At 45.6% G+C, this 19,928-nt stretch overlaps 1 protein-coding gene across 2 annotated transcripts in view; it reads left to right on the top strand.

Moving 5' to 3' along the window:
• Window positions 1–8,537: 8,537 nt before the first annotated feature.
• LOC309680852 (amyloid-beta precursor protein) overlaps window positions 8,538–19,928 on the top strand; it is a 230,914-nt gene continuing 219,523 nt past the window's right edge. For both annotated transcript variants that reach the window (XM_082494603.1, XM_082494602.1), the window contains exon 1: window positions 8,538–8,667. In XM_082494603.1, coding sequence (XP_082350729.1) covers window positions 8,611–8,667 — 57 coding nt within the window. In that variant the 5' untranslated portion in view covers window positions 8,538–8,610. The remainder of the gene's footprint in view (window positions 8,668–19,928) is intronic.

Here is a 19,928-nt window from a genome sequence, read left to right as displayed (position 1 = left end):
ACAATAAACTGAACTGAGAGTTCGTTCCCGGGGAGGTCTTTCTTTTGTGTACAAAGATAGGCTTTCATAAGCAGGTGTCAGAATCTGTTCTCTCTACTGCGCTGTGTTGATGTTTTGAAAAAAAATAGATGGTTCTTCAAATGTCTAACATGACACTGATCCTCTTTAACTCTGCGTATTTCCATGCTGTTATAAAAGCAGCCACATCACTTTCAACGCTTTGCTAGTAGCTCATTAAAAAAAATGCAAAGAATAATGTCAGCATCTCTGTTACGAGGAATATTTTGACGTTCACACCTCTGCCAACGGGTGCCCGAACGAACACGCTGCGTGAGCCACACGGGTGCTGGGTGCCTGGGACCCATCCCCAGCCCGAAGGCAGGGAAGGGGCAGCCTGGCAGCCCTCCAGCCCTGTTGGGTGTTGAGGTGGAAGGCACAGCGTGTACGTGCCCTCCGCACCCGCTGTGAGAGGGTTATGACGCTGGAACTGTGTGGTAAGCGCTGATGAGAGGAGCCTTGCTTTAACTTGCCAGTGTGCAAAGTCTCGTTTTATAGCCTGTTCCAATGGAACCTGCGTTGTCTGTACCAGTGGGCGCCTTTCACAAATCCTGTGATGGGGGAAGGAAATTTCACCCACTCGCAATATGTTTTTGTGTCTCTGCTATAAGACAGGGAAAGATATGTCCATTTTTTGTGTGTGTGTATGTAAAGGAGTAAGGCAGCTGTATGCCAAATCAACTTGAACAAATATTTTAAAATCCTTCTGCTGAGAGAAATTGCAGGGTGATTACAAAACACGGAGGATCTAAGGATGGCATTTTTCTTGTATACAGAACAGTCTGCAGTTCTTCATTGCAATCCCCCACCCCCACCCCCTTCTTCAGCACAAACCCATCCGTTACAGAGCTCCTGCAGTCACTGATTTATGTGCTTGTGATCAAACTTTCCTGCTTCTAATACTGTGAGCGTTTTATAAAAGATGGTTGCAATTCCTGGATGGACTGAGCGTGTCTGTTCCTGTGCTGTTGTGCAGCTGCTTTACTATGTTCCTGGCCTCTCATCAGTGATTTGAGTCTTACTGTGAGACTCTACAGAAATTAATCTCTTGGAAGAGTTCATTTATATTTTCATGATCACCTAATCTGCATAGCTGCACTGTGTACTATGCTTTGTGATAACAGTTTGTGATACCAAAATCCTGATAGCTACCCTGCCACCAATTTCTGAGGCCACATGAGATGATACTGTTCCTTGTCCCGGAACAATATCAACTGTCTCACCAAGCAGTCTGATCAGTACTTTCTCATGCGTGCATATTAGCCTAGACACATTATTTTGAGCACCAGCTAATATATGAGAAAATGCCTCACGTTCCACAGCTGCGTGCAAATTTCTGAGGAGGATACCGAGTCAGCTCGCCAGGCGAATGTGAATTAGAGCTGCGTGGAGATTTCATAATGGGACTCAGCAAAGGATGTAATATTTTGATGCTTCCCCCTCTTCCACTTTTTTACATTTTATTCTGTAAAATGAATTTACATCTGGATGATAACCATAGGAGACATTAGCAATCTCTGCAGCATGTAAAAATATAGGAAGCCAACAAGAAGCAGTACTTTTAACTTAAAACAAATATGTTTCCTTTATTTTCAGGTCTACCACTCGGCTTGAACTGCAGATCTTGAGGGGAAAAGTACCAGATTTTGGTAATAGGAATGAAGGGAGATAGATTGCTTTTTTTCTTTCCACTTTGTTTCCACTTTAATAACAACCTCGCACACATGGACACTGCACAGGCTACTCCATGACACTCTTTCACAGTCTCCTAATATGAATTTACAAACGGCAAGCTAAGAGAGGCACACTTTAGCCTCTGCCTCCCACTCCTCCAACCACAAACATTGCTGCAGCGTGGCACTGGGAATGCAAACGTACTGGCGTTGTGGAGGGTGACGGCAATTGTCAGAGCGAAAGTCCCAGTCACTTACAGAGAGAGCGTCCGGGGCTACAGCAGCGTCACCATTGTTTATAGCTCCCATTTCTGCCTCTGCAGCTGAAGCCACAGTTTTTCAGGTAATGCTTTTGGTCATTCAAATGGCTGTATAGGGAGTGAAGAAACAGAAACCTGTGGCACCTACACAGCCAGCTGCTGCTGAAATCACTACACATGTGTAACAGTTTCTTGGATTGGGTGCTTTTTGTCCCCATTTGAAGTGCAGGCTTATGGCTCGAGAGACTTCCTTGTCACCTGCTGAATATTGGTGGAGTTGGGTTCCAGCTGAATTTGTCATTTTATAACATGAAGTCCCCAGACTTCACTTCCTCTGAACAGTCCCTGTTGACTGTTTCAGATTTTCACAGCCTTCAGAAAAGCTGCTATATTTTTTCTCCAGGGACAGTTGAGGAAAGGCTAAATTATGTGGTGAGTTAAGCCCCTTATAAGCAAGTTGAGGAATGGGGATGCTTTTGTTAAAAGTTTCTTGACAAACTGTTCCGTAACAAGTTGGGACTGCTACTGTTCTTAAATATATTGGTTCTAATTTCAGTATTGCAAACTAGCTGGGACTTTCAAAATCTAGCCGAGCATTTTATTTCTAGCAACAGGTGGTAGGATCGGTCTTTGAGCATCCAACCTGCTGTGTTAGCAATTAAGCAGATATTTTAAGATCTGAGACACTATGCTGAAAAAATCAAAATAACAATATATTTTCTCATTCTGTACAAAAGGCTTCAGTTAACTGAACTCAGAATCTAAGATATATTTTATGTGTGTATATATATATACACCCCATCTGCTAAATTTCCTTTTTCTATTTTTTATTTCAGTTCCAAGACAGTGTTAAAACAAAGCACCATGCATAACTTTGTACAGAAAGCTCCTCTTGTCCAGCTAGCAACCTCTTCTTTATCTTGGGTTCTATTCAGACACTCATGGAAGGCTCATATGGCCTGGAAAAAGTGGAAGCTGATTCAAAAATACCAAGATTTTTGTTTAACAACTTCACTACCTCCAAGTACAGTTGATTTATCAGCAGCACCCTTCTCTCAGGGAAGGGAAATGAGGCATGTACTAATATGTTCCATCTCATACTATGGAAGAGGAGGTAACAAGACCCCAAAACCTGAGAGGACTGTTGGGTGATTCCTGGTGTTTGGGGTGGGCTGGACAGATGACAGACAGCAGGACAGCTCTCGGCAAAGCTACAGAAGAGCTACATCCTATTGAGGGGAACCTGATGTGGACAAAGCTCCAGAGCTGCGTCTGTGGAGAGATGAGCAAAGCACCAGGGAAACACAGGAGGGGATAAAAAAAGGAGTAAATCTTTGACAGCAAAAAAAATTACTTAATGTCTTTTGAATAGTGCCAGAAAGCTTACTAGTGCACTCGGAGACTGAGAGAAATCAAAGACATCCTCTTAGTTGCCTCTACTTTTGTTAAATATTAATGATCTGGGATACTCACACCACAAACTGCAATGTTGTTTTATCTGGGAGGACAAATCATAGTAGAACAAGCTGCTGAAAAGAGACCAAGAGGACCATAACCATCTCATCCGGTGGCCTTCAGAACATGCAAAAAGCACATCATAACTTTCAGTTACAGGGGTGCAAATAGCTAAGTGTCATTTGCATAGTTGCTTTGGAGTTCCTGTGGAGTTAGACGCTCACAAGGGTTTGCTTTAATCATTTGGAAATGCTGATTGTTCTCTGACTAATGCCAAACATGACTTGCCTGAAAAGAAATGTGCCTGTTGTACCTTGGGTGACATTTTTATTTGTTGCGAGAAGCATGTTGGTATTGAGATGTTTGCATATAGGAGAGTGAGGAAAAACACCACCAAAAAGCCTGCACCTGCAATACTTTACTAGTAAATTGACCTCACGAGGCATGAGGCCAAAAATATCTTGGAAGATTCAATGCATGCAGTGGAAGAAAAAAAGAATAAATGTTAAACCCTGATTCTGCTAGGAATATTTGCATTATGTAGTAGTTGGGTAAACAAAATTAGGGCTGCAAAATCAAATGAAGAAGGAGCCATCCTGAAGATCTCCTCTCTACTGACATCATCAGCAAGCAACGACAGCTTCTGTCAACAAAGGGAGAAGCCATAATAACACTGTATTTTTTTGGTACTGAGTGATGTCCATGTATATTCACATCCTAATCACTGGAGCAATTACTGGTGTTTGCATCTCCATTTCATTTCCTTGGCTGAGCACTCCTGGGATTTTGGACTGTGATTTCATTATTCATTTGGCTCTGCCATTTGTATTGTGTACCTGTTCCAGTAGATATCATCAACTCTTAATACTCCTGTGCTATGCAGAAGAAATCATTTGCATTTGAGTAGGTCGCTATGGCTACTGGCTACCTAACTGTGTACTGCATCTGTAAAAGCCAAAAACTGAAGGTGCTTTCCAGAATTCAGACAAGGATCAACTGTTCACTATTTGAAATCATATCCGCACCCATTGTTGTTGCTAAAAGCACGTACTTGTGTAGGGTTGATTAGGTACAATCTCTCTCTTCCTATTTTGGATTAATATTTAGAGATCCTCTTTCTCAGGGCTGCAGACTGACTCCAAAGGAAAAAACGGTCTCTAGAGGACACTTGTATGACAGTGAGCAGATTAATTATACCTGCAGTGGTTCAAGGTGTAGCATAAAACCTAAAGGTTTTCCATTAAAATTAATTCTGTGCTATTCAAAAATACAAATTCCTGCTGGAGCTGTCTGAAAAAAATCTGGTAATTTACGCTGCAGTAGTTTTCAGAGTACAGAAAAAACCCTTAACTGGGACTAACACAGAAGGTACCAGCTCAGTAGGCTCCAAGTCTTTAACTTGCAGAGGGTCACTCAGAAATACTAACCCTTGTGCTTTGTTCTGTTCCCTACATGAATCACAAAGGCAGGGAAACAGTATTATCCCCAGTAAAGAAAATTATGAACACTGGAAGTGAAGCGACACCAGAAGGAGACAGTGAGTCAGCATCAAAGTCTGGACCAAAACTCAAGTTTGCCAACTTGGAGCCTTCTCCTCAGAGTTGAGAACAAATGGAGAAATCATCTCCATGAAATCATGGGCTGTAGCATTGCACTGAAAGAATCTGCCTGAGGAATCATCCCTGATATGAATAAAATACAGTCGAGAATTGCACTAAGAACACTAATTTTGTTGGTGTGAATGAAATAAGCCTCCACGATCAGAAATTCAGTGAACATCAGTAAATTGCACATATTCGGGAAAACCACTTGTGCATATCTGGAGATATTTGGCAATGCCATCATTGTGTCCATGCCACAGGCTGTCTGTCCCCACCTTGCTATCCCACATAAGAGTCCTCCCGTTACAACTCTCTGCTGAGAGATCCATGGGAGCATCAAAGGGAATTTTATTGCTTAAAAGTAACGGAACAATGTCTCAATGGTTGCATTACTGCTTTTGTTTCCCCCACCAAATACCTTCCATTAGCTATCATTTTGGGAGGGAGGCTGGAGAATGTAAAAATTTCTCTCTCTCCTCTTCACCAAAAGAACAGGCTCGTTTCCAGGACAAAATATACATCTGACCTGACAACATGCTGCTTTGGTAAGTGTGGCAACAGAACACAGGTGGAGTGAAATATCCATTCGCTTATTTACGACTAAAATTCATTAGGTTATGAGGCAGGCTAAGGTGTTCTATTGCCTAGCGTGGAGTAATATCAGCATTTGTGGATAAGGTCCACTTGTTTCATGAGCATTCAATAAGAAACTGAATGACTGAACGATGTTTCTATATACATAATATATTAAAATGAAAAGGATGTAAAATAATATTAGACATCATTTGCACACAAAGATACACAGGCAGAGCACAGAAGTGACCAAAAAAATGAAACTTGACATGCATGCTTGGTCATCACTTTGAAAGTTATCACATTAAGACTGAATAACAAAGCTCAGCAATTAAAGGGAAAATCACATCTGAACATAGTTTGGGATTATTTCCTTAAAGCATTTTATTAGATTCTAATGTAAGTTGCGATCCAACCTTCTTCCTTGGGAAGACAATTTCCATTGTTTGCCCTGTTGTGAGGTGGTAGTGGGCTTTTGTTGTATTCCAGCTCTGGTAAGACTGAATTTCTATACTAAGACAACAGGTAGAGAAAGCAAGGAAAAAAATACATCTGACCTTCTATACTGAACCTGAAAGAAGACAGAGAGTGGAAAATAGGACACAATCTCTCTCTTTTTTTTTTCCTATCAGCAGGTCATCTCCAAATTTTGTAGACCTTACAAGCAGCTTTCAAAAAGAGTTTTTAGTTATGACCATTCAAGCGTGGCTAACTTCATGAGTTCTTAGCAAATATTGTCACTGTTTTTTGGATATTGTCGCTGGTTTTTACTAGCTGTAAATGGAAACACTTATTTCATAGAGGTCTTCCAGTACCTTTGACTTTTCCCTACCTTTTCACTTGAGCCTTCCCTGCTCTTCCCCAAGGTGTACAATCCCACAGATCTGCCCCACTCCTAGCCACAGGCAAAAGAGGCCTCCAGCCTGCCTGCCCGCCCGCCTGCCCACCCACCGAGGAAGGAAGCCAGCTTGGCTCATCCAGAGAAGCAGCAGTTGAAACACTGTTTGATTTTAGCACTAGGAAGAAGTGATTACAAAGAACTACCAAGCCAACTTATAATAAAAGGGCTGCATGAGTCTATTTTGGTCTTCCATCCATCCCATCTGGAAGCCTAATTTTTTTTTTTTTTTTTCAGAACTTGCAAAGAGCTTCCTTCTGATTGCCTCCATTGTTTCTGCAAAGAATTGTTTTTGAATGACCTCCATCAACTTTAGCAGGATGTTGCTTATTTGCAGCCATGGCGCTGCCTTTCCAATGGCTGAGTTTAGAAGCCAACCAGTTAGAAACACGTTTGCACAGCAAATCCTTCCCTAACCCCGCAAAGCCATGTGATTGTTATCCCAACAAGCAGATGACAGTATTAAATTATTATATCTAAGCCTGCCATTCTTACTGTTTAACTCGTTTTAATTTACAGGTTGTGTTGTGTCATGGGTGCGGGTTTCTTCAAAGCACCTACTAATTACCCTTGTTGGATATACCTCACATCTGTATGTTCCGGGGGGGAGGGAGGAGCCTCATCTGTTCATCTCATCATGAGAGCGGCAGTGAGGACAACGCAGCCCTGGCTTCTGTACCGAGCCATGCACCAGGGAGATGTCCACCACCTCGCCCTTACGTGGCCTTGCTGTGGGTCCCTGTTACAGGGTGGGTCTATTAGCTGCTGGCCTGGGAGCCGTGGTGGGAGCAGAGATGCTGCCATGGAGTCCACAGGTCAGAGGCAAAATGGGTCAGGCTGTGTCATGCTGAATTTTGGCTACAATAGCAGCTTTTTCAACATGAAACTCTCCTAATACTCATTTTCAGCTCACCTTACAGGTTTACTATACCAATTATTACAATGCTGTTGAGAAGGTGAGAAAGTCACTTCGTTTTGGCCTTACAAGCTACTTGAGAAACGCCTACATTTTAATTTCTTCCTCGTTCAACTGCCGTAAGCCTCAGCTCTGCTGATGTTCCCGTGCGCCTTTGTTATCGATAGCGCTCCCACAAATTCCGCCATGATCTCGCAATTAGCAGCAGGCAAAGGAATACTGTGGGGACCATGGCTGTCTCCCCAGTCTGATCCATGGGAGGATTAGGCTTCGCCTGTGCGCACCGGTGGGTCAAGTACAGCCCTTGGGTGAAATGGCTGTCCTTACTCATCACCTCCATCCAGACAGTAACAGAAGATGCCAGGCTGGTGTGCAGCCTTGCCAGAAAAGGCAGAATTTTTAAAATAGCCTCTAAATCGCATATATGTTTGGGGTTTGGATTTTTTTTTGTGAACGCCTAGCAGCGATGGGGGTGGCAGTGGTGCACACAACGCTTCAGAATGGTGATGGCGTGACGAGGCCTCAGGGCTCCCGTGGGCGCGGGGGCCTCCTGAAGCGGCGGGCAGCGCCGGGCAGGGCAGGGCAGGGCGGTGTGGTGGCTTCAGAAACGGTTATCGGTGGTGCTCGAGCGGCCGAGGCGGCAGCAGGTGCAACCCCCTCACCGGTATAAGGCTGGCCTGGGAGCCGGCCCGAGGCTGCACCGAGCCGCCGGACCCCGGGCCTGATCGAGCCGTCTCACTGCTCGGGCCTAACCCCGCGGTGGCCGGGCCTGGGGGAGAGGGGGGGAGGAGGTGCTGCGGTGCGATGGGGACAGAGGAGCACAGGTGGTGCAGGCCGCCGCCACCACCCCCCCCGTGGCAAGCGGAGAGCCGCGCCCGGGCCGCCGGTGCCGAGGGCCGCCCGCCGGCGCTGCACCGCCCGGGCGCGGCCGCTAGGGGTCTCCGCCGGGCGGGGAGGGCCGGGCCGGGCCGGGCCGGGCCGCGCTGCACCGCCCGCTCGGGGGCGGGCCGGGGCCATCAGCTGACCGGCCCCGCCGCGGCGCTCGGCTGGTGCCGCCGCAGCTCAGTTGCTCTTCCCGGCAGCGGCGCAGCCCCGCGGATTTACAGCCGGACCCCGCCGCCTCTCGCCGGCTTCCCTCCTTCCCTTCCTCCCTCCCCCCCCCGTCCCGGCCGCCGCGATGCTGCCCCATTTAGCCCTCCTGCTGCTGGCCTCCGGCGTCGCTCGGGCTCTCGAGGTAAGCGGGGCAGGGGGCGGCCGGGCGGGGGCTTCCCCGCCGTCCTCCTCCGCTTCCCCGAGGCTTTGTCTGCCCGCAGCCGCCCCCGCGACGTGGGCTCGGCTGCGGCGGAGCGGACGGGGGTCGCCGGCGCCCGTCACGCAGCAGGGCGGCTGGAGGGGGATGGGGTGGGGGGGCTCCTTCCCCGGTTGCCGGCGCTCTCCCGCCGCCGAACAATAGGGCCGCTCCCGCCGAACGGGGCGGTGAGCCGGGGGGTGGCGGAGGCAGCGAGGAGGAAGCGGCCTGGGAGCTGCTGGGGCGGGCATCCCCTCCTCCGCCCCCGCCACGCGTGTCCGCGGCGGGCGGGCGGCTGGGGCCGTCGCCACCGGGGTCGGTTCCCTTCTCTGATCCGACTGCCGCACGCCGGGGCGCTTCCCCCGTTAACTTCGTCCGCCGCCGGCGGAGCCGCCTGGCACGGCGGGGGTCCGCGGGGAGGGGCGGCGGCCGGCGGGCAGGGCGGGGGAGGGCCGAGCGCGTCCCGCGGGGGGCGCGCCGGCTCCGCCGCCGCCGCGGGGGGGTTCTCCGCTGGGGTCTGGGGGAAGGGAAACTTTCCCGGTGGGGGAGCGGAGTGGGTCCGGCGGCATCCCCCTGCGAGGCGGGGGCTAGGGGCGCGGAGCCGGGCTCCGGGGGAAGAGCAGGGCAGCGCCTCCCCCACGGCGCACATACACACACAGAGGCAGGTGTGTGGGGCGGCGGCGGGGCGCTCCCCACGGGCTGGCGCAGCAGCCCGGCGGGGGCGAGTAGGCGGCGCCCGCGGCGTTGCGGGGGGAGGGGGGCGGCGGCCGGGGCCATGGCGAGCAGTGTCCCGTCGCCCCCCGCACCCCCAACCTCCCCCCGCCCTCCCCCCGGCGGGCGGGCCGGTACCGAGCGGCGCGGAGGCGCGAGAAGATGGCGCCTCTGCAGTGCAGCAGAGAGGCGCCGCCGTGCGCGCTGCGGCCGCCGGCAGCCCGCGCCCCTCCGCGGCCGCCCCTGCCCTCCCCTCCCCTGCCCTCCCTCCCCCGACCCGGGGGCGGCTCCGACCCGGCTTGGCGGCACCCTCCGCGGGCCGTTCACCCACCCCCCGGGGGTGGGCTGGGAGGGGTCCGGTGTACCCCTCCGACCCGGGGGTGTGAGCGCACCGCGGCTGCTGGCGGGGTCGGGGGGAGCCGGGGGAAGCCCGGCGGCGCTGCGCAAGCCCGGACCTCAGAGGAGAGCCGATAAGGCTGGGTGTCGGTGCTCCCCCTCGAAAAAGAATAAAAAGCTGTGGGAGGGGGGAGAGTTAGCTCCTGGTCTCCTTCGGTCCTGGGCTGGCAGACCTCCGCCTGGACACATCAGCTTCTGTCCTCCCCCTCGTTCACCCCCGAGGGGCTCGGGGGTGGGCGGGGGTGAGGTGAACGCCAACGCGGAGCCTGTGGCTTGGCGCTGCCCCTGGGGCGGGGGGGATGCAGGCCCGCGGCTCAGGTGCCCCTCCCGGTGAGGGGCCCCGGTTGCCGGGGTGGGGGCGAGGGGAGGCAGCTGTGCGTGCCGGCTCTCCGGCACCGCCGCCGGGGCTGCCGGCCACGGGCGCTGCCGGCCAGGCGTGATCCTGCCGGCTTTGAGCAGGGTGGATTTGTCAAGCCCAGCGTTTGTGGAGATGCTGAGAGGTTTAAGGCTTCCAGTTACAAAACTCGGTTGGGTTTTGATCGGCTTGATGCAACCGTTTGTTGTCTGAATGCAACGGAAGGAAATCTCTGCCTTGGGTGCATAGCTGAAGTGAAAAAATGAGGTTTTACGATTGAGACCTGGGCTTTGGGGTAGAACACGGAGGGATGGGCGTTTCTGTAGGTCCCTGTAGCCCTGGCCTTACAGATGGGGACGTAGGCAGTGCCGCTGTAAAGGTGCTTGCAAGAAACGGCTTCATTTTGCACCAAAACCGTTCGAGGCAGAGTCTGTGTTCAGAGACCTCTGCAATGGTGTCTGCCTTAGTGATATCCAGAATTTTCAGAGGCATCCTTTGCCTTGAAACACTTGCTGAAATGGGCACTGATGTTTCTGCAGAAGCTTTTGATCTTGTTCTGTCATTTCATATGAACGTTTGAGGTGTTGCATTTATCCTTTTTTTTTTTTTTTAATGTTTCATAGTGGGGTAGGTTTTTAACATCTGGTCCTCTTGTGATCAGGCATTTTTCAGTCTTGATACTCTCAGCTTAATGTTTTGAACAAGCGACTGCTTTTATAATACTAAAATATTTCATAATAGGAATTGCATGCGTGCATTTGCCACACTTGAACTGTCTTCATATGCTAAAGTGTGAGATTTTGATGTTTGAATTAGATTCTCTTCAGACCTCTTTTCTGAAATGAAACATTTTTCCTGCCGTTTTAACAAATTATTTCTGGAAAGCAGCAAAGAACCTGTACTTTGCTTTCATAGGGAATGGTATAAGGAAGAGGGAAAGCAGGAACAAAACAAATTCTTTCTATATTACACATGAAGAATTCCTTTCTAAAATTACACATAGATTAATATTTATTTATGCAGCTTTAAAGGAAATATTCCTTAGTGATGCTCCAGTGATTTTGTGGTTGCTTAGCATGTTGCTTCTGCCACTCATGTGAATCATACTGGGGTTAGGAAATCGGTTGGCCAAGGGCTCTTGTAATTTGCGAAACTGTCATATTCTTCAGTGGCTATTTTTACATTTAATCTCTTTCCATTAATTGTCTTATTTCAGTAGGTAAAAGCAACAGACAGTAACTATCCTCGTGAGTTTGAGTGAGTGATCCCGGTTTGTAAATCAAGATTTTTTTTCTACTTGGCACACTGATGATATCAGGATTTCTGTCATGCCTGTTCGGCTTGCTGCTCTAGCTCCCTGTTTATAAGCAAGAGGCTTGTAGCAGCCAACTGAAATCAAGTTGTTACAACATCGATATCATACAAGCTGACCCTCAGAAAGTTAGATGACATAAAAGTGTATTGCCTGACAGCTTTCTGTGAAGCTGTGTAATGTAGTGCTTGGTTATTGTGTTTGTGTTTGGTTTTTTTTTTTAAATGGAAGACATGAAGTATTTGTTTCTTCACTGTTTAGTTTTCAAACAGACCTTTAGAAATGACTTTGCAATGTGGGGAGGGGAAGGAAGCCTCTCCTTTGCTTTCATTACAGACTTTCGGTTCCTTTTCCTTTTGGTTCTGTTCCTGAATTCCCTTGGCAAAGGTTTTGCATTTGTTGAACGATCCCTTTTGCACTTCCTATGTAAAATGCTGCCGTGTTGGGGTGGGCGGCTGTGTGGGTAAGTGGGGCAGGGCAGGTGCTGTGGGTTCTGGTGTGCCGTCAGCATCTTTGGCAGTCAGGTAGACAAGTTACAGGAGTAAAAAAGGAGCTGCTCCCTCCCTCCCCTGTTTCTTTTGTTTGATTAATGAGCAACAGACAATTTTGAGACTTGCTTTCTCTTCAAATGCCTTTTTGGGGGGGGAGTGATCAGCTGCTGTGCTTCTTCACAAAACAAGTACGAAAACATGAGGGAATTGACAAGATTTTGATATTTAATATTTTTTTTATGAGCTGTTTGTGTGACAGGTGCAAGTCGTCTTTCTTAATCAGTTTTAATTGATCAGTGTTGAATTGTATGGCAAACCTACAAGAAATATAGATCGTCTCTGATGGCTTTTCATGACTTTCTCTTTGCAGGTGTTTAATAAACTGTAAAGGATAATAAACAGTTTGGTTTGTAAGTTGTATGAAGAAAAGGTATGATTATTTCTTTTAATTGGCAGTCCTTTTCCAATACAAAGCTTAGCAAAATAGCTTAAGAGCATGGTAGCTTCATTTAACAGCCTGATGAATTGGCAGGTGTTTTTCTGGGCAGAATCTTTTTTTTTTTTTTTTTTTTTTTTTTTTTTTTTTTTGTGACTCAGTAAAATAATTAACGCAAGGTGCTGGGTGTGGAGACTTCATCAAGGATCCCTCAGAAGGTCTCTGGTCTACCCCCCTGCCCAAAGTAGGGCCAGCTTTGGGATCAGACGAGGCTGCTCAGGGTTTTCTGCAGTTGAGTTGAAAATGGAGCTCCAAGGACAGAGCCTGTGCAACCTCTCTGGGCAACCTACTCCATCCCCGGTTTGGTTGGTTCACCTCTGGCTTGGAGCATGTCTCCAAGCTGTTGCTTGATATTTTTAAGTTAGTATCTCTAGGCTTAATTTACATCCTTAATTCTGAATACTCTGAATAAGTGGCTCTTTGACATCTGTCACCTCTTCAAAAAAATGTATGTAATAGGAGTTGAAAAAATTGTATTTGGGTTTAATAAAAAAATAATATTAATGTCTGTCAAATGTCCATGTATATGTATACACAGGTATGCATACACACAATGTATTAAAATAACCTAATGTGTCAATATAATGTATGCAAATATATTTTGAAATCCCCAATATACTTGTGTATTTAATGTATGACATTGAAAACACAGTGTGTGTACATCTTTGTATATATATTAGTATATAGGCTTTATAAAACCAGTAGTCAACTACATACCTCCTTGTATTGGGGCAATGAAGAGACAGAGTTCTAGACTACTACTGATAAAAATATAATTGGTTTTATATATGGTAATAGGTTCATTGAAGTTGTTAGGTGAGCTGTCTGTGTGGTTTTAACATGTAAGTCTAGGGCTGTGTGTTATTGGATTTAAATTCGGAGGATTTTGAAAAAATCCCGTGGTGTAAGAAGATTAAAAGTAAAGCAAATTGAAAAAATACCGAATTACTTTCTGTAAGCTTGGTTAACTGTTAGAGCATGCTCTTGTGATCAGAGTTTACAACAGTTGCTGCCAGGCTGAGGATTGCCAAGAGCGATGTTGATAACGAGCTAGAGCCTGGAATAATTTGGAGACAAAGAACTCACTCTTAACAGAAGTCAAAACTTTCACTCTGACCTGCTTTTTTTTTTGTTTTGTTTAAAACTGAATGCAGTTGGTCTGATGGGCCCTTGTTCACACAACTTGGTCTGCAATCTGCCCTCTTTCCCTGACTCTACTTCATAAGTACCTACAGCTGAGGTATTGAAAACACATTTTCCGTCCCTTTTTGTGATACCAAACCAGCTGAGAATGTCAGCCAGTAATGGCTGGTATGTGGGTTTGAGTCTTCAGCCCTAAATAAGTCATTTTTCTGTCCTTGACTGTAATGGGACATTGGTTGTGAAACCTGAGTGTTTGTTGTCTTTTTTTTTTTTAATTTTGATGAAAAAAAAAACCTTTAGAGAGCTACCTGATTATTAAGTCTTCTTGTGCTCTGCTGTAGATTCCAAAAGCTCTGGAGATGCCTCCAGTTACTAAAAATACCTACTTTTGCTTGTGAGAATTGAGTCATGTAACAAAAGAGAAACAAAATAAATGGGGATAATGGCTCTGTTCAAGAGGATCAATTTGAATGACAGCCAGTTAGTATGTTTGTATGTATAGGAGCATTAAAAAAAACCTACTACACCTCAAGCTCCGTGCTATTTGGAGGATATAGGATTGTTTTGGTACTGTACTTCATGGCAGAATAAATACTTGACAATGATTCACGTAATTACAAAACAAAATTACACGTGATGGAAATGTGGGTAAGGGGCAATACACTCTACAGTGTGTAACTAATGCCAGTATCTTGCAGTGGCTCACAAAACATGCTTTCCAGATGACAAGCACATCTTAGTGTGTGAGCGTAAAGATATTAAAATAAGTGATGCTTTTTAGCAGGCTGGAAAACTTTAAACCAGCTGCTGATGGTAAGGACGCTGCTGTTCCACAGTTGTGTGTCGCAGGTTTCTTGCCCTGCATCGGTTAATAGAAACATGAGAAAGGATATAGATATGGATATACCTGGTTTACTTTACTTTCCGGTGGAGCAACTTTGTAAGTGCTGTGACTTCTTCAGCTGGGAAGCCGGACTTCTGGTTTGCTGTGTTTTCTTGATGGTCCTCCCAGCAAGTTCAGGAGAACTTGAATTTTCTCTTGAGGACTTAATGTTAAAGGTTAAGTGTAGACTGCAGTGATTTCCAAGGCTTTCCAAAAGAAGCAAACCTTCTGGTCAACTGGTGCCATTTCATGGATTGTGGGACAGCTGAGCATTAAGCAGAGGAGTGCATGAGCCACTGTCCTTTGTAATCCGGCTGCTCTTTTTGGGCTGTAGTTCAACATTGCTGTTTGGTTGGCAACCTCCCTAGCTCAGGAGCTGCCTGCTGAAAGCTGCTCTTCCTCCTTCCGCCAGTGGCCACCACTCTGTCAGCTCAGCCTTTCCAGCTCTCTTTGCCCCTTCTCTAGGCTAGTTTTATGATCCTGTGCCATGTTGAAAGAAATGAGCTGTGCCTTCTTTGGTAGGTGTCAGCTTCTGGTGGATGCTTCAGAGACCTGAGTCAGAAAATGGCCACAAGCAGTCGAACTGGACCAGCTAAAAGAGCAGGCAGCTTCTTTGGGGAAAGAGCCCCAACCTCTAAAACTGCATTTGCTACAAGTTGATGCAATAGTATTTAATTAAGGTGTTAGTCCCTTTACTTCCCTCTGGTGACCTGCAGCAGGGCATGGACAGTCTTTTCACACCTGCCCCCCCCCCCCCCCCTTTGGTTCCTGGTTGTTAAAAGTCACTGCGAAAGGCAAAAATCCCCAAGGAGCTGTGTTCAGGGGTGGATAACTCCATTCAGTTCCCACTGACCCATTTTGAGCTAATCCAGATAGCAATTCCCTGTTCGTCCCTGTCTTCCCCTAGAGTAGAGCTTATCTATTCAACCGCAGTAGATAACATATGACAGGAATGGGGCAAAACTGGTTGTACCTGTTCGTAAAAGCATTTTAAAATTGCTTCTTTTCAGAGCAGGCTACCAATGGGATCCAGTATGGCAGTTTGTATGATTTACGTAATTTCTGTTTGGAATGGCAATGAGTAAAACAAAGTACATGTCTAATAGGAGTTCAAGATAGGGGCAGGAGGGAGGGTGAGCAAAACCGTATATTGTTTGGGAACTGTATAAATACTGGACTTCAAGTTTTTTGTAACTATGAAACAGGAGTTTACGCAAACACAACTCAAATTTAGGTAATACAGTTATTTGGTGCTATTAGATTAGAAGTGATACCATTATTTTTTTTTTTATGGTGAAGGTGAAAATTGCCTCCTTATCCACCTCCAAAATTTAGAAATAGTATCCAATGGACACACAGAGGAAAAATTAGAGATGGAGAAGGATTTTGGAGTTAGTTCCCATTTCTCTGTCATGGTATCGCGTCGTCTTTGTGCCTGCAGCAAATGTTCTCTTACTTTTATCAGCACATTTTTAAAGTAGAGATTGCTCATTCTGAAGTTCTGACCCTGTAAAATTGATTTTTCTCTAAATTATGGGCTCTGCAAAGGGCTGATTTTCTCCCCCCCCCCCCCCGCCCCCCCCCATACTATGATAAGGTTTTGAGACAAACAGCTAACTTGAGTTCTTCTTTGCTTAGTTATGTAAATCTACTTGTAACTGAAGTTTTGGATGTGGAATATGGAGTACTGAGCTGATACAGTAGTTTTATTGCATTCTGCTTTCTCATCATTTGAAAAGTAACTCGAAAAACTGCATTTGTTCCCTATGTATCACCTGAAAACATGGGGAGGTATATTGTTGTTGTATTAGTTTTACAGATTTGATTCTGTTGTAGTTAATCTTTGAATCTCTTCATCAACTAGTCATGGCTTCTAGGCTTTTTTTTCCTTGAAGAAAAGATCATTTTAATACACATCACGTATAATGCCTGTATATTTGTTTATGTAAACAGTGAAGAATACATTATTGTCTAGGGGAACGTAAACTGAGGAAAAGAAGAAAACTGTTAGTGTAAGAAAAAGGCAGTGGCCTTAAAAAGGGCATCTGTTAATTTGGGTATTTTCCTTTTTTGCTTTATAGGTGCTGTAAATTTAAATGTACAAAATGTTGATTGATTGTAGTTTAATTGTTGAGTACTTACAGTATGTAAATTAAGAGGTTTTGTACATGCATAGCATTAGTAAGCATCTGGACCTGTAGCAGGTGTTAAGCTGTTGGGTTGTTTTGGAGCTTGTTTCATAGTCTTCTGCAGCTCTCTTACATGTGCCTTGTCTGTCCTCTGCCCAGTTCTCTTAACTATGAAGTGGCATAAAATTGCTTTTAATGACATGTCTTTCAGCATCCTAATTTCATCGCTGTTTCCTTTTGCTAGTTCTATCTTCAGTTCTATTAAGTCTTAGAAAGATAATATTGGTCTGAAGTTGCTTAATAGCAAACTTTTTAAACTGAGAATTTTTGAACTCCACCTTGTCCTTCTTTCAGTCTTGCTTAGTTCCCAGAACTTAATTGCAAGCAATTTGCAGATGAGAACTTGTCCCAGAGTCCAGAAGAATATGACTTATCATGAGAATGTCAGCTTTACATCATTAAAAAAAAAAAAAAAAAAAAAGGCAAAACACCACCATCCCCCTTAGAATTTATACGTGAAGGGGAGTTGGAAAGCCTAAAAAGTCAAAGAGCAAATAAAGGACCCAGAGTACATATGAATGGTTAAGGGAGTTCTGAGGACTTCTGAAGGTCCCCAAGGGGACCTGGACCCTGGCGGTCTTTCTCTTCTGTTTAGATTACTTTCTACTTTGGTGTTGTCTTCTTTCATTTCTCATAGTGGTAATATAAGTTGTGGGGACTTTTTTTCTTTTTCCTACCAGCCTTAAGGCCTGAAAATCCAGTTTCTTCTTTTTACATGTGTAGAATGTTCTTCAAAATTGTGATGCAATCTCTGAGCTGTTGAGGTGAAGTCTTTCACCTTTCACTGCTAGCCTGTTGTGCCTGTCCATATCCAGGCTGAGGCGACATCTCTGGTAAAAATCAGCACTTTCCTGGTTGTGCCACAAACTCTGTTATTTTGGGGAATGGCCAAGATGAGATGGGTCAACAGGAGAGGGGGTGGATGCCTGCGATGGGCAGTTTGCACTGTGCAGTCAGGGAGGGAGGGTTATGGCAATGATCTATGTTGATAGTGAGCATTGGCACCACGCACTGAGCTGCTGGCTTGCCATGGCCGACAGGCTTCGTTAAGTCCCTGCTTTGATTACAGGGAGGCTTTCCTTTGTGCAGAGGATCTTATGCCTTTCTGAAGGTGTTTGCAATAAAATCCCATGAACAGCTCAGCTTGGAGTGAAAACGTAATCTCTGATAAACAGCAGGGTAAAATTAAATCAAAACATTCTACTTTGAAATCGCAGTCTGAACTATTTCTGACAACATATTCAAATGATACTTAGGATTTGTCAAATGGTTTTAGATTAATTTATAGCTACAATACAAAGTCTAAACTACTAAGTTCCTGTTTGAATCTAACAAAGCTTCTGTGGGCAATGAGCAAAACTACTGAAGGTCAATACCCAGGCTCTGAAAATTGAGGCTGACATAAGTTTTTTGGCTTATCTGAAGCATCCCCTTTCATTTGAGTGGGGCTGCGCATGCTTGAATATAAATGCGTGCATAGATGTTTGTAATGTGTTTTAAGGAAATTGTATCTCTTAACTGATAAGAGGAAGAAAGCTTTAATTAATCTGTCAATTAAAAGAAAACTTCTGGGTAACAAAAGGCTCCTTTCTCAGCAGAAAGACAAAATGTGATCTATGTGGTGCTGTTGACTTGTGAGACTCAACAGCAGCAGGCAGGAGGCTGAGTTTTCTGGTGTTGCTGTAAAACTGGTGTTTGACACTGAGGCTAGTAATGAAGTGGCCTCCTTCTTTTAAAGAGGGATGTTGAGGCCTGGAGCCCGTATGGAAAGTGGGCCGTGGGAAAGGTTAGCATTGGGTGAAGCCACCTTGTGTTCCCCAGGGTTTTCCTCCTGCCCCATGGTCCTCCTCTGCCTGGACCTCCTGCCCCCACATCACTGTGCCTCTGAGCAGCCTGGCTTTGCTGTGCAGTGCGTTTAGGTGAATTTTGCATGGATTTGAGGTTACCTTGTTGTGTGTCTGCTGTGGTTTTGGGGAGCTGAGTCCATCCTGTCGGAGAAGGGCTCAGGGAAGAGAGGGCCAGGACAGGAATTAGTGGCTCTGATGGATAGAGGTAATTAAAAAGAGAGAAGTTTTTTAATTCCAGTTCAGGAGGTAAAACCAGATGAGAAGACAATCTGTAATTTATCAAAAGGGTGACTGAACAACACCTTAGTTGCCTCCAGAAAGAGGAAATACTGGGCAAGGAAAGGAATGCCAAGTACCGCTGTCTGGAAGGTGTTCAGATAGGAAACTGGGGACATGTTTTTGTGACAGTACAGGCTTGGGGAAAGCTGTGAAGGGAAGTATATTTTTTGCCTCTTGATGTGAGGACTGCGTAACTAATTTTCCAAAGAGGTAAATAAAAGATGTTGGGCTTCATCATGGTAAACAGGAGAAATGTAATAGCCTGTGATGTGCAGGAGGTCGGATCAGATGTTCTCTGTTCAAATTGTGGGGTTTAAATTCTGTACCCGTGGGGAACCGCCAGTGCCTTTAAACACACACCCCAAGGGGAATACAGTGCTGTGTAGTCACACAAGGTTTTATAGACAATAACACTGTTTGCAAATACAGCATAAGTTAGTTGTTTGTTGATTTTAGGATATGAGTTTGGGTGTTACCAAAACATAATTATGCCTTAAACTTGTTTGACTTATTTTTTTTAAACCTGTTGTGAGTTAGCGTTTTCTCTGACAAACTGCTTAGTATGGTTTGGGATTTCACAGATAAAATTGTATTATTTTGTAGAACTACTCAAGGAAACAGTTGGAAAGTGTCTGTTCTTAGTGTTAAATTGCAATAAAAAGTGAGTGATAAGTTTTCTGAACCCACTAAAAGGTTGTGTGTGGTTTTGTGTTTGTGTTGTGTTTTTTTTTTTTTTTTTTTTTTTTTTTAATCAGTCCTGCTAAAACAAAAGACCCTGGAGCTAGAGCTAAACACCCTCAGGCTGAGCTGGGTGGGATTGTTTCCCATGCTGGGTAGTGCCAAGCAAGTTTTGATTCTGTCTGCTCGTGATCATCTTTGCTCTATGCATTCAACCCTGCTCTGGCTTTCCACAACAGAAATTTTAAAGAAAGGAAGCAAGAGTATTTAAGGAATTGGCTGGAGTTGTAAATGGCCTTAACAGATAAGGAGTACTTATGAATTTTCAAGTCTTCTCATTTTTCAAATGGCTGAGCCTGCAAAAGAAAAAAATTCTTGAGAGGATGATCACTAAATAATGTATCTTAGGAGCGATAGCTCCCCAGCG

The sequence above is a fragment of the Vanellus vanellus genome (genome assembly GCF_965231255.1).
Source record: "Vanellus vanellus genome assembly, chromosome: 1".
NCBI classification, from domain to species: Eukaryota; Metazoa; Chordata; class Aves; order Charadriiformes; family Charadriidae; genus Vanellus; species Vanellus vanellus.
Note: the sequence above shows the minus strand (reverse complement) of the source record. Positions and strands in the feature narration are given on the sequence as shown.